At 41.4% G+C, this 21,136-nt stretch overlaps 1 protein-coding gene and 1 long non-coding RNA gene across 2 annotated transcripts; one reads left to right on the forward strand and one right to left on the reverse strand.

Moving 5' to 3' along the window:
* The first annotated feature begins 3,625 nt into the window (after positions 1–3,625).
* On the forward strand, positions 3,626–4,671 carry hamp (hepcidin antimicrobial peptide). Its single transcript, XM_071470394.1, has 3 exons — positions 3,626–3,914; positions 4,016–4,093; positions 4,257–4,671. Exons 1-3 carry the CDS (start codon positions 3,828–3,830, stop codon positions 4,362–4,364), a joined length of 273 nt encoding a protein of 90 aa, XP_071326495.1. The 5' UTR covers positions 3,626–3,827; the 3' UTR covers positions 4,365–4,671.
* Positions 4,672–10,452: 5,781 nt separating this feature from the next.
* Positions 10,453–11,630, reverse strand: LOC139613242 (uncharacterized). The gene is made up of 3 exons (XR_011686706.1): positions 11,308–11,630; positions 11,006–11,219; positions 10,453–10,840 (listed from the first exon to the last, which is right to left on the reverse strand). It is a non-coding gene; the product is annotated as an uncharacterized lncRNA (long non-coding RNA).
* Positions 11,631–21,136: the final 9,506 nt, after the last annotated feature.

Raw genomic sequence — 21,136 nt, forward strand, 5'->3', positions numbered from 1 at the left:
CAGTGACTCTCATCTTTCTGGGACTAACATTAATAACTACACAGCACCTGTCTTGCTCATAATAGTAGCACCAGCACAAAGGTATGTATTCTGCTGCTGTCAGGAGATGAGGGGATATGAATGAGCTCAGATTTTTTTTTTTTTTTTTGAGAAACCATGGTCTCAGATTCAATAGTATCTCAGGTGCTGATCAAACCATCAGAAAGTTCAACATTTTCTCTTTGCATATGTTGAAAGACATGTTTGACTCCACCTCAAAGCTTGGGGGCATGTGTTTTGGATTGTACCCGCAAAAAAAAGAAGAAATAGCAGGGAGTTATACTTTCTGTAAGTAATGTTTAATAAAATACTGCGGGGACGAAAACTGACAATGTCATATTTGCATCTTCGACCAAAAATAGGAACATTAGTTCACAATCAAATTCTAGATGCCACAGAAGAAATTACAGTGTGTTCTCTGAAATGATTATTTTCTGATATCATTAATCCATTAAGCTCCTTTGAGTCACTCAGTGAGGCCTGTATATGAAATTGTTGATTCTGTGCACAACAAACACATTAACACTAAACAGATGGCTGTGACAAGATATTACCACGATTCAAGCAGTAAAAAGATCTCATAAACATCTGCAGTCAAATGGAGAAACACTGGGCTGGAGGATCAGATTCTACATGAAGAAGAAACAGTATGGACTGTTACAAAATGTAATATAAATGGGGAATAGGGAGGGAATACACATTTAAAATCATTATTGTATTTTTTAAAGGTGCATTTTCAGACATATCACAGCTCAAATTTGGATTCTGGATGCATTTAATTCACTCACTGAGTCCAGATTAACTGTATTATGCCCTGAGCAACGACCAGTTTGGCCTAAACAAAGGTCAGAAATAGATATAATGTCACCATGATTTAACAAGCAGTACAACATCATGTAAAGTAGTAAATATAAAAGAAAATTGGGGATATTTGTTTTGGTGAAAAAACTGTAATCATAAAAAAAAAAAAAACAAAAAAAAACCACATATAAAAATATAACTACAGTTTTTAAATGTCTTAAAACTAAATGAGCATTAAAATGTTTAAAAACTACTGTCAATTTTTTTTTTTTTTAGTATTAAAGCGTATCACTGTGATAAGTATGATACGCCAGGACAAGTCATCACCCGTTAGACCGCTTTGCCGCTGAACCACATCATATACATGTACAAGTATATAAAATATTTGAGATTTTCAAGTAGGCCATGAGTTGGAAAAGGTTGGGAGCCACTGGTTTAAATCAGATACACTGTTAGGAGTGAAGGGAATTGTGGATTGACCCTGTCCAATGATACTCTGGAAGTTCCAGTAATATATTGTAACATTCTTTTCATTTCACACACACACACACACACACACACACACACACACACACACACACACACACACACACACACACACACACACAGGGGAATTTCCCACAGTCCCCATTCTCAAAGTGCAGCAACCCATTAACCCGAGCTCCACACCACTCACTCAGCCTGACAGTTAGATTGCATTCGTCCAGCCCCGTAAACAGATGTACCAACACCGGTCCTTCTGTGGCCCAGTTTTGAGGGAAGATGTAAACACTCAGGGCAACAGTTTGGCTGCTTTGAGGGCAAATGTTTTGGGGGTGAGGAGTGTTTTGTGTGGTGGGAGAGAGAGAGAGGAGCAGGAGAGGGGGAAGGGGGTGAGAAACGGACAGGGACAGGAGCATAGGACGGTGATGAAACAGGGACAGACGGGGGCAATGCCCTCGACCGGGAGAGAAAGGTAGAGTGGCGCCTGCTGAGGTGAATCTGCCCGCCGTGCTGGTGCCTGGGTTTGTTTGGCCAGAAGATTACTGATAGCCTCAGTGGCTGCGAAGAAACACGCATGCTCGGGAAAACCCAGATCTATAAACTCTGTCTTTTTACATTTGAACTCTTTTTATATTCAGAATTTTCTTCCTCTCTCACTTGCTCACACACTCACAGAGAGTCTGGAGTTATCTAGTATAATTAACCAGGGTCACATTTAGATTTCTCAGGAGCTGAGTCATGCTTTGTGAAACATGGCAAACAAAATGATTGAGTGGGGATGATGTGCTTGTCCAGACTTTGGACTCGAGCCTCCTTTATGTCCCTCAGTCATACACACAGAAACAAAACTGCATATATTTAAAGATAGTGTGATTTTCTCCAAAAAAAAGACGTATGGACAGCTTCCAACAGATGTGGAGCCATTCATGGTTGTATTTGTTGACACTGATGTTGTGGTCATCCAAGGCAAGCACAGGGGCCAGCAGGGTTATCAGTGAACGAGACAGACTGACGCAGGGGTCCTGAGACATGTTGTGTCACTAATTGAGTCAGCACAGGCAATTTAGAAAGACTTTGAAGGTATAATGAGAATTCAAATGGCCCCTGATTTTATCAACATGCACAACTCACCCTTTATCAGTTTGTCCCTTTATTTAGCCTTTTTGTTATTTCATTTCCACTGTTATTGATTTTCGTATTTATCCACTGCCTGGTGTTGTTGTGCAAAAGTTTTCTTGCTCTGACAGGTTAATTAATCTAAAGGTGTTTATCGCTGCCCCTGTGATAAGCGGAGAAATCATTCTTATAGAGTTTTAGAGGTTTTTTTTGTTTTTGTTTTTTTTAAATGCAATCCTTGTGTCATTGTCATTAAACACACACCGTTTTCATTTCACACTTTAAAATTTTTATGAATGTACAGTATCAACAGTTGTTAGCAGATTGTGTTGCATACATTAAGTCAGGAAATATAATTCTGCATATATATGTTTTGTTTTGTTTCGTTGCAGGGGAAAAACACCTTAAGTAATTCGTTTTTATTTCTACTCAGATGTGATATACCTCATCAGATTACATTATATTCATCTTTAACTAATGCACACTGAAACACCTTGACTCTCAAACAGAGGTTTTTAATCCTGGCTACTATTCTATTGCTCTCAAAGGGATTTAATTTGGTTCAACTGCAGGTTCCTGTGTATTATGCAAAAACTGAATGTGTTGAAAACGAAGGGCTAATTATTCCATTTGAGAGGTTATAATTACATCCTTTAGACCGAGCAATGGATATTCCAAAGTGTCTCCCTCTCCTTAGTGAAGGATTTCCCCGGTCGAAAACAAGTGCAGCTCAGTCAGCCGTGCGATACATTGACCCATGCAGTCTTGGCCTTTGCTGTGGGAATTTCCAATGCTCTCTCCCTGCTTGCTCCAGGAAAAGTCACATCTGCAAGTATTAAGCACTACAATACAGCATCATATTGCTCTCATATGTTGTAAAAAAAATGTCAGGCAGCAACAGCTGCAACTTGCTCACGAGTGGAATTGTGTGTGGAGAAGTAATTTAATTTAAAAGTTCATAGTTATGATATCATAGGTTTGATATTGCTGAACACACAGTGGAGCCGACAGTCAAAAATAGTTCAGAGAATTTCCCCCATTGTTGCAGAAGTATGAAGAGGAGAAATGAGGAGGCCAAAACTTCCCCAGTGGAGTTAGGTAACTGCTGCCAGGAATGGGCCGGGCCTCATGGAGTGATGAGGCAACACTGAGTGTGTATAAATAACAGCACACTCTGCATCCACAGATCAGAGAGTGGAAGGACTCGAGAAGGGGCTGACAGGGGTCACTGAGAGATCTGAAGAAATCCACCTGCCCAGACAATCACCATCCATCACTGGAGCTGAAGAACAAAGGCTGTTCGGTGGCCTGACACCCATGAGAAAGAAGACCCATCAACTCTAATCTTCTAAGGATTTAATAACCAAATCATTTAAACATCCTATAAAATGAAGGCATTCAGCATTGCAGTTGCAGTGACACTCGTGCTCGCCTTTGTTTGCATTCTGGAGAGCTCTGCTGTCCCGTTCCCTGAGGTAAGGAATTTGACTTAAACTCACTTCTTTTGCTTATTAGCTATAAATGTTTTGTCAGGATGCTAAGATGTGGCTCCTAAATGTGCATAATTCATTAACAGGTGCAAGAGCTGGAGGAGGCAGGGAGCAATGACACTCCAGCTGTGGCGCATCAAGAGATGTCAATGGAATCGTGGATGGTATGTTCAATTGACTGGATGAATTAAGCCAATTACTGTGAGCAAATGAAAATTTAAGTGGCTGTGTTTTCCCCATGGAGTACCCCGGTGCTCTCTCCACACATGGAGGGGATGACACGCTGGAGATGGGGCACCTTGCTCATATCTCTTGTCCTCCACACAGATGCCGAATCACATCAGGCAGAAGCGTCAGAGCCACCTCTCCCTGTGCCGCTGGTGCTGCAACTGCTGCAGGGGCTACAAGGGCTGTGGTTACTGCTGCAAGTTCTGAAGATTCCCGCCACAACCTCGAAATATTAATTTATTACGCTTACCCCAGGAAATGACCTTTTTCTAGACTTCTTTCTCTGATGCATTACCATTGAACATAAACATGTTTTTATATCATTTTTAAAAAGAGGTATGATTCATGGAAGAGCACTGGAAACAAAATGAGCCTCTCTATGTATTTATTTTGTATGTTTGTAATACTTTCAACCGGAAACTCTTTTTGTAAACTCAATGACATGTCAATCCAGACACAACAGTTTCTTTATCTAAATTAAATCTGTAATAAAAAAATAAAAAAAACATCTAAAGCAAATGTACATGTTTTTCTTTTTTAATTACAAAGAAAAAGCATTTTAAACAGCAAAAGTATTTTCACAGTTCGGGCATGTAGATCCCATGTTACCTACATGAATGAATATTCTGTGTGTTTTTATTGTGCGACCGTTGCAGCAGAGATATTGCTTCAGTATCTGTGTGAAAAATTCAAAGTTGTGGCACCTCAGATGATCAATAATCGACAGTATGTCCCCTGCTTGCTGAGCCACTTATTGCAGCTACTAGAGGTGAGAATCACAACATAACTATGAAGGATGTAGCCTTCACTATTCTACCACAGTGAGCGTGATATCTACCACGAAACCTGGGCAAATCTTGTTACAAGCCAGGGAAAATGAATGCATTTGTGTTGCAGGAGGTCCCATGGTGTTTAGACTAAAAACAAAACAAACTGATAATCAACTGGATTATCACAGTAAGAGGGTAAATCCTGAGAAAGACTCACATGTACGTCCTTTTCAAGATGGGATCACTGAATCTATATATTTGTTTGTCTAAATTACGGGAGGTTCTGTGTGTTGTATGGGTTACACTCCTGCTATTGCTTTTTTGAGTGTGCGTGAGAGTGAAAGAAATCAATAAATTGTGGTAGACACCACAGCTGAACAAAAAAAATGGAAAGAGACCACATGCAGAAACTCAAAGTTCATCCACAAGGAAAATGAAGCAGAGGAATGTGAAAGATTTGATCCTGATTTGAACTGCAACTTTGTTCCGTTTGCTTCATTTTAATACATTCCTCGCAGCAGTTCACAACATTTGTTCCATGTGGAGTGTGTATCACTGATTAAAAGCCGGGCACAGTGAGTGAAGCAGTGACATGTTGACATATAGAAACCACTACAGTGCTCCAAACATATCCCATCATGTCTTTCCTCTATGATTATAGACAAATAGGTGACAAACTAAAGGTAAAAACAATATCTTGCACGGAGCTGGGCCTCTGAGCCTCCAGAGCGCCATGCTTCCAGATCATCCTCCATCAAAGCTGCTCCCTTTTTGGTGAAGAGCGCTGTCTAATATGACAGTCCAAAATCTCCCATAGATGCTCAGTTAGGCTGAAATCTGGTGATTGTTAAGACCATAACATATTGTTCGTATTATTTCCGTACACACTGAACCATTGAGTCTCTCAACTCATCTCTCCAGGTTTCTAGGTTACCTGCCTCCATCACTTATGTAACTACAAAGTAATTTGATTTCCTACAACTGGCATCTTTAACATGTTTAGATACAGTATTAACATAAATATACTTCAACTTAAAGCAGCTATAATCAGCTTTTTTAATAATGACACAGTGAAAACAATGCAATAATACGCAGAGTTTCTTGCAGTGATGAACAGAGAGGATTATCTCCTGAATCTGCAGCTCCCTCGGTTTTACAAAGCTTTGTAGAGTTAGAGAGTTTCAGAACATTGCTTTACTTTCTGGCCCTGCAACTTCACTGTTTTGGTTCACCTTCAGTCAGGCAGATAGCTGTTTGCAGCAAAAAAGAAACTCTACAAACCCCACTTTACACTACCATGTCAGCACCAAACAACAGATAAACAAAGTTAGCTACTATCTGGTGGAGCATTTAAAAAGCCAGATATTTCCCTCAGGAGTTGGTAGAGACCAAGCACTGAGGTAAAAAAGAGGGAATACTGGATTTACATTCACCAGCTACTGGGTGCGAAACGTGAGTGTTGTGCTCACAAATTGTGCACTGCCCCCAACTGGCCAAATACATAAATAGCATGAAAATAGATATAATTTTTAGTATCACTGATGTCATGATTAGTATCATCATAGTACCAGACCTTGAAACCGATTAAGCAAATTTCAAAACTGCTCTTACTAAATCATCTCTGGGAAGTGCAGCACAACACCACAGCAATGAGCTGTCATCCGCAGCATCACTGCCAGAATAAACAAGCACATCATCTGTGATAAGCTGTGATCAGCGTGCTAACACAGGAAAGACAGTCCCAGTTTAATGTTTGCCCTATAGCAGACTGTGTGTGTGTGGTTACTCAAACACACACACACACACACACACACACACACACACACAGCCAGAATTCACTGTAATCAGTCAGTTCTGACAATCGTTTTCATAATAATCAAGGCCTCAGGATCGGTGATCGTTTTATAAATTGCAGTGTCTTCAGTGTGCACACCCAAGAGTAATGTTGCAACTGACATGCTTTAATATTTATTATAACCTAACAGCAGCCATTTGTAAATGTGGCTGTCACCGTCACACGGTGGACAAACGTGGAAACTAAAGATTTTCTTTAAATAGTTTTTTCCAATCTGTCTGAACATACAAATAAATTGGAAGGTTTTTTTTTTCTTCATTTTATTTTTGAAAAATGTGTTGATTTAGATTTCCAATTTAAATTGTGTACAAATCACATATTGAATAGTTTTACCTAGATAATCCCCACTCCACCCCTCCTCCCTCCCCACTCCAACCCACGCTCCCAGATCCTTAAGATGAAATATGGTTTAGAAAAATAATAAGCAAAAAGTCACAGACAACTGTAAAAAGGCAACACAGTAAGTGCAAGTATCAAAAAAGTACTCATTTGTGAGATACCCTTTTAAACTTTAGCTGATAAATGATCATCTGGTGTAAATGTGCAATGCTTGACTTTCAGTAACCCGAGGAGTTTTCAGAAGCTCTGCCTAGAACTGTTTAGTACAATATGTTTAAAAGCTTTCATGAATCACCATTTCATTTTATCAACTGTCTGTTAAGTAGAATAATGTATTGTTCTCATAAAATCACATCAAATAAGGAACCAACTCAAGAAAAAAAAAAAAAAAAAAAAAAAAACCCTCTTATTTTGTTTGTTAAAATTTCAGTTTCTAATAGTGATTCATCAAGAAAAACCAAGATGCATTTCAAAAAAGGTTTTATTTCAGAGCAACTCCAACTTAGCCCTGTATATTGTGCCCTCCTATAACTTCATAAGAGTTACAGTAACCAAACCTAGAGTTATTCTTGAAATCAAATTGCTGCATATTATGATGTTCTTCTCAGCACAATAGAAGCACAGAGCTGAATAAATGCTTCAGTCAAAGCCCAAGTTCATCCAATAAACTTAATTTACACCGGGACCTGGCCATATGTTCAAGAGAAAAAAAAAAAAAAAAAAAAAGAGTCATCAAAAGAAAATCAATATCATTGAGGGCAAATACAACTTCAGTAAGAATTTCTAATGACACAAGAATGCCAAAGGCATCACATGCAAAATGATCTGTGTTGTCTCATCCTTGATAGCTTAGCAGTTCCACTCCAGGCAAATTTGTTTATTGCATTTCATTCAAATTAAAGTTACCTCATCAAGTGTGACAATGCGTGTGTGGAATTTTATGTGTAGGAGGAAGAAGTGGTGAAGAGTCCACATGACGGTCGAGGTGTTCAGCAGGAAGTTTACTTTGTGTAAGAGCGGGCTTACAGCCAGCAACAAGCCGGGAGGTAGAAACGTGCAAACAGACAGCGGAAATATCAACAGGCAAGACCTCAGCTGGCACACAACTTCAATGACCCGACAAAAGCATGTGGGGAACTCTGGCTCCCTTTGTAGCAAGGACTTGATGAGCAAATGAGAACCAGGCAGGTGGTCAATCACAAAGGCAGTCAGGTGTCAGGTGAAACTCACTGCAGGTGTCAAGTGGGCAGGTAAGGCATGGCAGGAACATTTAACAACTCGCACAACACCACCAGGTAGAACCAGACTGGATGTGGCAAGCTGTGTGAAAACAGCATCTTCCTTCTCCTCCTTTTCTATGAGAACAGGGGAATCCCTCATGGAGAGCACAACGGGATCAAGTCTTTCTCCTGCTGAGATAGAAATGCTGTGTCCCAGTTTGGGGCCTACATCTTTTCAAGTCAAAATGGATAAAATTTTTACACATTTTGCAAAAACATTTTCCAATTGCAGTCCTTACACAGAGATACATTTGTGCCCCTCTTGTGAGTTTATCAGTGTGTGTTGTCCAGCTCTGATTGGTTTAGTATGGGAGCAGGTTCATCTTAATTATGCAGACTGCAGCCACCTGAGTAATGAGTGTGTTGGCGTGTACATTATTTCCTGCTCTGGGTTGTGTAGGACAAAGCCTGACAACAGGCGTGCGGTCGAAAAGTCAAAATAAGCTCTTTTCCCTGACCACTTTTACGTGACCTAAATGAAAAACGTCAAGAGGTCAAAGAAAGATGTGAAGGAGAATTCATTAGGACTTAAGGCTGCTGTACAGAGAGACTCTGACTGCACTTATACTTGGCCCTTTTTTTTTTTTTTTTAAAAAAAAAAAACCCAACTTATTTATAACACATGGATGATATATACTCCCTCCTGTACCACAAAAATAAAACAAACAGGATTGAATAGTTGAAATATGATAATATGAAGGAAATATACAAGTAGAAAGAGTTCAGCCATTAAAAAAATAATTCAATAAAAATAAGCAACTGAGTAAAGGGGCCAGAATAAAGTCTATTCAGACATGAGTAGGCAATATATGGCTGGTTTCACAGACAAGGTTTAAGCCTTAAACCAGACCAAAATGCTCATTCAAGTTCATTTAACTCGAAGGGACTTGCACAGATGCATCTTAAAATAGCAGATTAAGCCTGTTCTAGATTATACTAAGAAGATTGCAAGAAGGAGGATGAGAGATAGTCTAAGACTAAACTGAAGCCTAAATAATCCTCCAAGGAGGCAGGTTTAACTCCAGCTCGACAATGTTTGTGAGAGAGCATGGACTACTTGGATTATCTAAATGAGGACCAACATGCAATACAGAGGCCAGCCAGACGAGTCCTTGTTGATAGGACTAAGCCCTTGAATTACTTTGATGAAATAACTTATGAGCCTGCTTCCGTATGTACAAAGAAAATGCACTGGAGATAATATCTATGCTTGAGCCAAGACTCTCCACTCTTTCTCAAAGAGGAAGGCCCATATCCACTTCTTTCCAGGTTCTGATCACGTTGAGGTTTTTGGCATCTGGAATTTTTCATCGTGAAACTGAGGACTTGTGTGGTGCCAGTGAAGCAACTGTTTGCAGAATAGTTCAAAGTTTGCAGAGCCATTTGTGAACTTCGAAGTGTTTACATCAAGCTTCCTGATGATGATGATGATGATGATGATGGCCAAGCCAACTATAAAGTGCAATTCTATGAATATGGGCAATTTCCAGGAGTGATTGGGTGTATATATGGATGTCATGTTCCCATTAAACATCCATCCACTCCTGATGCTGAGGAGTACAGGAACCGCAAAAAACTGTTTTAATTTTGGAGTTTTCAAACATTGTTGCCTGTTGGAAAGATGCAACTCATGATTCAAGGATTTTTCTCAACTCATCGCTGTGTGCTGAGTTTCAGAGAGGACAACATAATAGACTACTGCTTGGTGACAGTGGTCATGGACAGAGGAACTTTTTATTCACTCCATACCTAAATCACCTGAGCAGCAAAGGTATAATAGAGCTCGTATCCGAACCACAGGATTGGTTGAGTGCATGTTTGGAGCGTGGAAGAATAGATTCCACTGTTTGCAAACTACACTTCTTTTCAGCCCAAGAAAATGCTGCAAAGTGATCATTGCTACAGCAGTGCTGCACAACTGCCTGAGGTAGCATTGCTGCCCAGATCCTCCAATGGATGATTACGATCAAGCAGACAGTGACCAACGGGGACTTGCACAGAGAGCTGCTTTCACATTGCAGCACTTCAGATAAATGAGATGCACTGGAATAAAATGTATTCACTAAGGATTATTTTTGCATTGATACTGTTTATGCTGTACAAAATTGAATATGCAGAACAATTAAATGAGTGACTAAACCCCAAACATTTATTTCTTACAAATCATATAGTTCATTGTGGCTGGTATTCACAATTGTCTCATTACTGTATCTTCTTTGCATCATAGCCCTCTCTTCTCATTCTCATTTCACGTTTCTCCTTCAGATATTTCATTTTCTGCTCATGAAATTCTGTGGCTTACTTTTCAAGGATGGTCATGTTTTTTTGTTCTCTGCTGAAAGGTGGGAGCAGCATCTTCACTCATCGATGGTACAGTAGATGTGGAGGGTGCACACTCAGTGCGAACTGAGTCTTCCAGCCTGATCTTATTCTTTTCCTCTGGAAAAAAAAACAAAACAAAAAAAAAAAAAAAAAAACAAACACTGTAAGAACCACAAAATAACTCTTATGGTCCTTAGAATGAAAGAAGAAATAAGATTGACACAGACAATAAACTGTATTTATCGAAAAAGGTAACTAGTTTAGTTTCTTTGCTGTATTTACCATTTGTGCTCAGGTCTTCATCTGAACTGTCCAAATGATCATTGTCTGGTATATCATCCAGAGGTTGCTGGTGCTCTGTTACTCCAGACAGCAAGTCCCTTAACCGATCAGTCTTGCCTTTTTTTGTGGAGGCTCACCACCAGTTATAAATCACTCTCTTCTAATGTCTGCATTCTCTTTTTTTGAGAGCCAGTTTCAGGTTTTTCCACAGAGTCTATAAAAGTGGTTATCACTCAAGATAAGCAACATAAATAATATGAACATAAGGAATAAGAAACACCAATAAAAATTGGATATCTCACCTGAAGTTGTTGCACTGTCCTTTTTGCTTGCATTAGACTCACTCATTCTTTTTCTTTGGCTCCGCTGCAGCGGTGTGGTTTTTACTTTCAATTACAGGATAGTTTGACACAATTTGTTTTAGAAGTGTTTTTTTCATACTCACTAAAGTTTTTTTGAACAAAATCTTTTTGTCTCTGTCATTGTGTGGTCTTGAGATTCACACTAGTAATCTGGTCGTCTATTCCATTCCGGGTTTTTATGAGCACCTTGAGACCAACAGCATGTGCTCTTACTTAAGATGATGAGGCTTAACTCAGGTGTTCTTATTTAGTCCTACTTACTGCATAGACTCCATAGTCTTAGTCAGAGTTTTTTTTTCTTACACATTTAGAGAAAATACATTTTTCAGTGCATTACACACTGGGGGGAGGAGGGGGGCGGGGGGTTACTGAAACAACATTTATGTATATAGTATTTTGTTATGATGATATTAACTACAAATTCAATATGCTTGCTCTTCAGGATGACCCCTGACTGGATTTGAAAGAAGAGAAATCTATATTTATAGATTTGGAGCTCAGCCAGTCATATGAGGATTTCCGCAGGTCTTGGACTGTGCCACAAACATAGAGCCAGTGCTCTGTTGTTCCTACATTCATGTGGATCTGCTGTGATAAAACTACAATGATATGTCGTTTCAAATGTTACTACAGCAAGGAACTATGGGATGGCATTTTCTTCCTTAAAGGAGATAAGATAGGAAGCACTGAAGCTCCGTTCCTTATCATTGAGAGAATTCGACCGGCTCTTATCATGGCTGCCACGTGGATACTTCCGGGTTGTTTCACTCAGCAAGAAAGGCTTTTCGACTGCAGCCTTTTTCACGGCACACATTTCGTCACACAGGTGTTTCCAATAACATTAATGATGGCTGCATTTCACTAAGAGAAGGTCATAACTTACTCAGACACATGATGGAACTGAGCCTTTGTTAACAAATTTTGTCTCACCTGTAAGTAAAAATGTAATGTCTGATTGCAGGAAAAGCACAGATGTTACTCATGATATTATTAACAGCTGCGTTTTATTCAAATGCTCCAGTAAACCATGATATGTGAGAATGTGACAGTGAGCCAACATACACAATACTATGAACCTGAAAACAGAGCAGCTAAATAGAATTCAACCATTGTTAATTTTATTCTTTACACATGTGAAAAAAGTCCATAATTCCTGTGAAATTGTAAAGCTCTGTTGAATTTACTGGGAGCTTGTATTTACAGCGTGAAGTGGTTCTGTCTGGTCTCTGTCTCAAGTCTGAGTTTTTGATCTCGCAGCGGTAAAAGTGCTCTGTATGTAGCTTGTCCTCCACTCCCAATTTTATGCCAACCAAGCACAGGAGGTGTTTCCAAGCAATGCAGCCTTCTTTTGACTGAGTTCGGATCCATCCATTAGCCATACTGCTTATCCTTGTAAGTGTCAGCCAATCCCGGGCGACACTGGGTGACATACTCATCACATAACATCGACCAATGCTACAGGAATAAAAACCAGCCATTAACCTGATTGGTTAATGGCTGGATATTCTGACTGGACAAATCAGTCTGTACAAGTTTACATGAACATGTTGTTCTTGCCTCTGTGAACCTAGGCTCTTATTTTGGAAGGAAGAACCAGTATTCAGCCACTTTAATGAGATGCAACAACAAAGTCAAGACTGAAGAAAAAAATGTGGAGATGATGCAGTTGTGGCCATGACAGGAACAATGTTTGATTCCTTGTGAGTGATTTTTATAGCCAGCTCTTGTGTTTCAATTTTAGAGCTCGCATAGCATGGAAGCATCATACAAATCTTCAAATTCACTTGAAAAAACATTAAATAACTTTTTTTTTGTGCTTTTTAAAAAGAGATTATCATTCTCAAGAAAGCTGTTTGTCTACACTGATCACTTGCCTCTGTGTCTACAGCGTCGTTGACTCAGGGGAAAACACTTTGGTGTTGGAAAAGCTTCGTACTTTGATGGCCCAATCTGCAGGAAACACACAATTTCTCTCTCTTTCCACATCACAGTCAGAGACACAATTTCAGTAAGATCATGGTACAGCTGGTGTGTGCAAAAATCAGATTTTAAATCTCTTAATCCTCCAGTCATTTTTTAGATTTCAGCTGGATGTGATACCTGCTGTCAGTGGCAAATCAACTTGAACTAAAAGACCATCATCAGCTCCAGACTGCCTTTTATTCAAATCCATTTTACAGATTCAAAAATCAGCCGTATTTTACACTAGTGATATTACATGACAGTATCGGGAAGGTAACTATTTGTCATAATTATTGTTCTGTGCAGTGGAGCCCTTGGGTAAAGCCACACTCCACAGTGTGAGAGTGCGTTAGAGGAATGCCAGGATGACCTAAGGGCTCTTGAGACCAGGTGTGATTTAAAAAGACAAGGCTGAGAATAGACATAGGTGTTCTCTCACTCTCTTCCCGTCTTCCATTGATCACAGGCTTGCTCAAAGGCCAAGGAGAGAACGTGTTAATCGACTCCTGAGCTGCTGAGAAACAACCTCCCCCATTCCTGAGCTTTTGGAGAACATTTAGAAGCCTGATATGGCTATTGACCAGTGGCCATCATTGAGATTCCAGCGCCTTGACTAAAAGAAAGGATCTTCTTCCAGCTGCCTATATCACTTCTCCTCACGCCCTCTATAATGCATCACACCATACCATTTGCATTTAGATCACCCCTTTCTTTTCTTGCTTTGCACATTGTGTGTTGGGACCCGAGTCGATACTGCGGTGGGTTTCTAAGGAGAATGGATGGAGGTGGTAATGAAGGCGAACCACCAACACAAACACGCCGCCCGGCCGCTTCTTTGCCCGGCGCCGTGCAGCACCTGGAGTCGTTAGTTTTAATTAGCAGAAGGGAGTGATAGGAGCTCCTCTCCCCTCCCACCCACTCATCCCCTCTGGAGGAGAGCAGCTGAATACTGAGGCCCCCTCATACTGCTGCATATTTTTCCCTTTTCTTTATTATTGTTATTTAATTGATATAGCAGTTTGCATTCATTCAAAAGAGATTGTTTATTTGGAAGGGAATAAAAATTGTGTATTGAGGCCAACATACTGTTGAGCTCAGTTGGATTAGTCAATTAAAGTCACTTTTTTCCTATTCTAGATCCAACTGCTGTTATACAATAGCAGATCCTCTCATTTAAAGCAATGTTCAGAGCCTATGTAGAAATCTGTGTTGGCTGTAAAAGAGGAGGAAATGTCAGTTGACTTGAGAATGACACAAGGTTTATTGAGTGGGCAGCTCTCCACAGACATTTCATGGAATTAACCTTCTGACAGTTGCAGCGAGTTGAGCAGCAGATTCAGCATCCTCACACATCGCTTCCCTGCACCGATTCGACCTGAAGTCACCCACACTACCCTGACACTCCACCCACACACACCACACACGCCTTGTTAGCTGAAGTAGAAGGAAAGAAAGTGCACTGTCCTCTAAACTCAGGCAAAAGCATGAGATTAGCTGGTAGGCACTGATAATGTCTTGTGATATTTCAGAAAACAGTCTTGGAAATCTCCTGTTTGTCTAATATTACAGTTCCTATGATGGCTCCTCCAAGCTTTATCTATTTCATTCTTATTCAAAGCTGCATTTGGAGGATTTGTTCTCGATAGAATCACTCTGCTTCAGCCCCCCGCCATCCCCCTCTTTCTTTTCCATCGAGGCATATGCCATGATTTACATTACCTATAAAATTTTCCAGTCTGTTGCTGTCAAATACTCAACGCAGCCTTCCAGCCTTACTGGAATAGCATAGGCTCTGCTTCTCCTCACAATGCATATATGCCAAACTGAGGGGGTGTGGAGGGGGGTGGGCGTCTGCAGAGGTTTTGACAGACTTAGTTCTGAAAAATAAGTCCAGTGCTTTGGAAACCTTCAACACTCTGACAATCCCATTGGTATGTAAAGTCCTATCTTGGTTCAGACATGTGGAACTTTTTTTTCCTTTATTTTCCATGGCTTCTTGAGCCCCAGTCAAACTGTGGAAATGTATACAGTGTACAAGTGCAATGCAAAACTATTGTGCACTCCCACTTCCTGTCTACATTGGGATATGAGGCAACTTGCGTGGGTAATGTAATGCATCTGAGGTGAAGCATAGCCGCTGGGTCAGCTTCTGACACATTTTGCCCCAGCAAATGCGAACATACCCCTAGGCTGTATTCTCTCTTGATTTGTGACCGTACACACATGTGCACATGCCGGAATATAGATACTATACACTCTCCCATCACCCAGCAGCATTTATGTATCTCAGTGCCTCCCAAAACCTGTAGAAAATTGTGTCCCCTCACATGCAATATTGCACACAGCCATGTGTTGAAATCTACATAAATCATGTCAGTGTTACCCAGAATTATATTACCCTTGGGAGGGCTGTGTGTTTGAGTGCCGCGCAGTACCCCCTGGTCCACGTTGATTATATCAAACAATATGCAACACGACTGGAATACACAAGGAGAGTGGGTACATCTCTCCCATGGCTGAACTGTGCAAGAAGCTGCTTTATCTCAGGGCTCAGTTTAATACGCTAGACTTCGGAGGAGCCACCCGGGGGTGGATAGATAGGGCTTGTCATTGTTTTACTGGCTCACACTCCACTATGGAGCTGTATGGCCTCCCCTGTGTGTCTCTAGTCAATGTAACTGTGCTACAAAATCATACAGCATGGATTTGTCATTCTAGCTTTCACACACGTTCCATCACTTACCAGGCAATGTGGGCAGAAACACCAGAGTGGATGTCGTTTAGTGTCGCTGCATAAATGTAACTGTTTCAGATCAGCATGAAAGATAAAGAGAAAGGTTAATAAGGTTCTTTCCTCAGCCCCGCCCTAAAGAGACGCTTTGTCAATTGGTGCATGTCAGAAGTGCTCTATTGTAAAGACTTATATAGAATCACACCTCTCGCAAAGGATTGTATTTGCAAAGCTGTGAGAGCATGTCCAGAGTTAAGTAGTCAAATTAGTCTAGGAATTTATGTATTAAACTAATACAAGGAATATACATTGCTCTGAGATCATGCATCAGTGCATTTTCATGTAATACTATAATGCCATAGATAACTTACTTAATATGTTCTCACTTTCCAAAGGTCTCTCTCTTTCTTGGTCTCTCCCTCAGCCTTCATTCACATCCATCACCATGAATGGCCGGTGGCCTGAAACAAGCCTGCCCCCATATAATGGATGGTTCCGATTAGCCGCCTCTGTGTATATGCTCGACAGTGGCACAGCAAGTTGAATGCTGCGAGGCTGGTGATTTGTAAGGTCACGTGCTGGCGGTACAGTGGGGACAGATATTAGCAGGCCGTTTGGAGTCCCAGGAGAGCTATGTTTCCTGCTGACGGCATCACATCTGTAGGCAAATGTGTGTATGTGTGTGTCTACTGCTCCCCTCATCTCCAGTGCCACGGCTCTTGCACAAATAACTTCCTCCTGGACTTAAAAATGAGCTTTGGGGTTGCACCATCCATCGATCGGGCATTCCTCCTCTGTCTCTCCTCCCCCACTGCTGGCAAGATCCTCTCCCAAGGCCCTCCACTCCTTATTCTTCAGCTTGCTTCCCCGTTACATAAACGTCCCTACGTTATTTTCTCCAGGTGGAATTGCAATTTCATTTCAGTTCAATTCAGATAGTGCCAAGACAGTCAGAGTGGATATTAAAGAAAGAGCAACAAAACAAGATGGGAAGCTTCTCTCAAAGCGAATGCTGGGGAAAAAAAGGATTTTTTTCTTTATCTGTAAACAGGTCAGTAAACAACAGGAAGACACATGAATGTACATGTGCTGACTTGTGGCCAGCTGAATACCTGTGTAACCCATCTCTTGCGGTGCAAGGGTACTCCCGTCTAAAGCATTATCGAAGAGAAGGAAAGTTCATTTAAAGCCACCGCTGGAGGAAAATCATTGCTAATTAAGAAAACCCTTTGTCATCTGCTCCGGCAACCTCCCCTGACACTCCCTCCGCATCTCATTCTGTCTCCCTAACCTGTTGTCACTTTCCCAGTGGCTCTCTCTGCCTCTCTCTCCCTGTGTCTGTGATTGTCTGAGTGGAAGTAGGTGGCGCCGGAGTCAGAGCAGAGCCCCACTAGCTTCACCTCATCACCGTAATCAAGCTCTGCCGCTACCACCATGCCAGATTGCAGCCTCTGCTTCGGTCAGTCTGCACTTTATTTCTTTGCAAGTTGCTCTTCTGTTTCAGCCCGTTGCCTGTATGCTGACCCTTGTCTCCTCTCTTCTGCAGTTCATCTGCTCTGTCTCCATCCCCCTGACTCCTGGCTCCTCATCTTGTCTCCCTGGCTTCCCTGCATTGTCTTTGTGTTTCCTTCTCCCTGCTCTACGGCTCAAGCCTCCACCATCTCACCAGCCATCTCCCAAGCCTGCTCAGTGCTAAATGCACCATCTTCTCCTTCATGATCTTTGTGAAGCTTTAGATTACAGCCTGCAAAGTACAGTGTAATAAACTCAATTTACAGTGTATGTAATAACAATGTACTGGCACTGAGATCTGTAACTATATGTATAAGGGGACATGATGTGAGGTTCAGGGGATAATAATAAGGATGTAAATCTTGGAATTAAAATTATAGTATACAAAGTATACTGTGTGTATTTTCTAATTAACAGGCACCTGTTCTAATATTACAGGCTACTGTTATTAAGTGAAACAAGGGTGGAACAATCATCACTTTTTAACACAGCCTACACATATTGTTCTTACCCCATGGTTATAGAGAAAAAAAATGGGAAAAGTTTTTAATAAGCTTATTTTTCTGCCAAAATAACAAATCAACCATAAAGATGCACCGTGATCCACATGTTGTGTTTTCTCATATTGTATTTCTATATTTTGCAAAAGGAAGCTGTGCACAGGTGTAGCCTATTACTGAAAAGGATAGGCTCGTTTTATACTGCAGCGCACCTTGAGGGGCCACAATGCCAGTCAAACACAGTTGTTAGGGAGACTAATTATAGTTGAATAATAAGTGATGGACATATTTAATCTAGCAGGCTTGTTGAATTTTATCCGCCAATGGCAAATCACATGAGAGCTGCACAAGGGTCATAAACAGGCATGTTTGCTGGTGAGTGGCAGCTGAGATTGTCCTCTGAGGCTTATAGTAGCATAACCTACTCTCTCCCTTGGACCTTTGTTCCAAAGTAAAACCAAAAATGTAGCCCATAGTTATTTAGTAAGTGCTCCATACCTGGAAAAAAGGAACAATGTCCTTGTTTGCCTGTATCCTCGTTTTGTTATTGATGGCCATTCTGTGCTTTCTAATATTAGAATAATATCAAAATTTGAAATACTTTCAGTATTCCTCTCAACCGCAATACTGATGCACAGCAGGTCATACTGTGTATCCTGTAATGTTAGAATAGGTACCTGTTAAATACAGAATAAATTCACAGACTGTTACCCTTTAATTTCCCACACTTCACATCTTGCTCCCTTATACCTACAGGTATATATTGGTACTGACTTTACTGGTACAAATTACAAAAAATTACATAGTCAGTTGTAAATAATTATGCTGTATGTTGCAGACTGTAATCTAAAGTGTTACTATTATCTATTAACCTACAACTTGCCTACCACTTGTCTGCGTCTCCACTCTGGTTCACCAGTTCAGAAGCGCCATTTAACACCCTTGACTGGTTTCTATGCTGCGCTGTGCTCTCATCTGCATACGCCTCCCAAATTCCTTACATCCTCTTATGTAACTCTAAAATGATTCCCTGAGAGAAGGCATTAGAGGGATTTTCTAAGCACCTCTTGAAAGCAACACATTAATGATAACAACACGGCATTATTTGTTTCTCATGTCACCTCGGAGGGATTTCAAAGAAAGTGTTTTATGTGTTCTCTGAGCAGCTACAGTAGCTTAATCAAAAGCCTTATTGTATGCATTATGTATATGTGAGTCTGTGTGTCTGTGTTCGATGACTCAGCCGTTTCATGACAATCTAAATGATCAATAAACTTGTTACAGCAGCCGACATGTCATTCCCTGTCCTGAGGGGAAGGTTCTCATCAACAACTGATCACACAAGCTCCGCACAGAGGCCAAAGGCCTCCAAAAGCTTCCTCTCCTCTCCCCTGGGTAGAAACCGCGTAAAGATGCCGAGTTGAAGAAGAGATATTTATTAGATACACACACAGCATCTCCCTGTTCTGCTGATTCAGCTCTCTAGTGGCACTACAGAGCATAAATCAGCAAACCCCGGCCTCATTCCCCAAACATCCATCCATCCATCCCTGCTCCTGGCACTGCATTGGTGTGGGTATTAGAGGGTACAGTATGTGTCTGTCATCTGTTGCAAACAAATGCCTCACACACACCCACATTCCCACAGCCAAGTGGCTACCGTGTGGCACAGCTGGGGGGGTCCCCCCCTTGTCCTCAAATGTGACTTCCCCTGGAAAAATACCCCGTCTGTGCTTGCTGCTGCGTGACGAGCTAAATGAAGAGGAACATGGTTTTGGGAAGAGGGGGCAGAGATACACCCAGCTGTTCCCTCAGTTGGAGAATTGTGCCAATCCTGGCTCTAGTTAGTCTACCTTGTAAATCTGCTGCCATGACACCTACACTCATCCACCATAGCTCACTTCACATCCTGTATCACTGCTCTTCCAGCCAATCATGGGCAGAGTGAAAGAGCCAGAGTGGTGGCCCTGGGTGCCACTGGCCCCTATGATATCTAATGCTGCCCCTATCAAAGTCATCAAGGTGATAGGTTGTTGGCTCGTTAGGCCTCAATTACACTACCTTACAGATGCGCGCATGGACAGCTACGGACAGCTGTGGACACCATGGACGCCTAGTTGGTCTTATTATACTTCTTTCTTGGCTGCTTGGAGGAGTGCATGCATGGTGGGGGCCCTTGTAGCGTAGGGGCCATGCAGACTGGCATGAACAAGTCTAGCTTTAGTAGATTACTGAACAGACCTACTGGGCAAAGGCCCAGGGCCCCTGGACCAGATCCTCTGCATGAAGTGACTTAACATTTTTTGTTGGAAAGTCAATCGCATGACAACGAAAAGATACAAAACAACCACAAGAAAACACAGAGCAACCACATTCAGTAACATTGTTGGTTTGTGTCTCTACAGTCTGGGTGCATAGCGCTCATCTCGACTCAGCACACCACCCAACTCTCGGTCCAGGCCATTGTTATCTCTCGCCTCAACTACTGCAGTGCTCTCCTGGCAGGCCTCTCTTCATACACACTGAAACCCCTACAGATGGTCCAGACTGCAGCAGCCAATCTGGTCTTCGATCAGCCTAAAAGGGCACGTGGCACTCCATTACTCATCGACCTGCTTCCCTTCAGAATGACTTCTGGTTCTGCACCCATCTACTTGAACTCAGTCAAACAGGCTTATACTCCTTCTCAGCCTCTGTGTTCCCCCAAGAAATGTTGTCTGGCATTGCCATCCCTGCACACAGGACAATTGCAGCCCAGACTCCTCTTGTCTGTGGTGGGAACAAGCTACCAAATGCTATCAGAGCAGGAGCTTCCTTCTCTATCTTCAAAAATCTCTTGAGGACTCACCTCTTCCGAGAGCATGTCCTATTCTTAAACCTCTAACATCCTAACATGCCTAACTAGCACTTTCTCTTCACTTTCTTTACCTGCTCTCTTTGAACTTATTGAATTGATGTAGAATTTAGTATTTACACCAAGATCTCTGCACTGAGGCTTTAATGATGCCCCTCACTTGAATGCTGCTTTGGATAAAAGCATCTGCCAAATGAGTAAATGTTATGT

Source organism: Trachinotus anak, unplaced genomic scaffold, assembly GCF_046630095.1.
Source record: "Trachinotus anak isolate AG129_WGS33_773 ecotype Australia unplaced genomic scaffold, CSIRO_AGI_Tana_v1 ptg000032l, whole genome shotgun sequence".
In the NCBI taxonomy this organism is placed as follows: domain Eukaryota; kingdom Metazoa; phylum Chordata; class Actinopteri; order Carangiformes; family Carangidae; genus Trachinotus; species Trachinotus anak.

What these genes read in the sequence shown, in the direction of transcription:
- hamp (XM_071470394.1), top strand. Translation starts at nt 3,828, where the DNA reads ATGAAGGCATTCAGCATTGCAGTTGCAGTGACACTCGTGCTCGCCTTT. An exon ending in CTGCTGTCCCGTTCCCTGAG is followed by an intron (nt 3,915 to 4,015) that starts GTAAGGAATTTG and finishes ATTCATTAACAG; the next exon opens with GTGCAAGAGCTGGAGGAGGC. An exon ending in TGTCAATGGAATCGTGGATG is followed by an intron (nt 4,094 to 4,256) that starts GTATGTTCAATT and finishes TCCTCCACACAG; the next exon opens with ATGCCGAATCACATCAGGCA.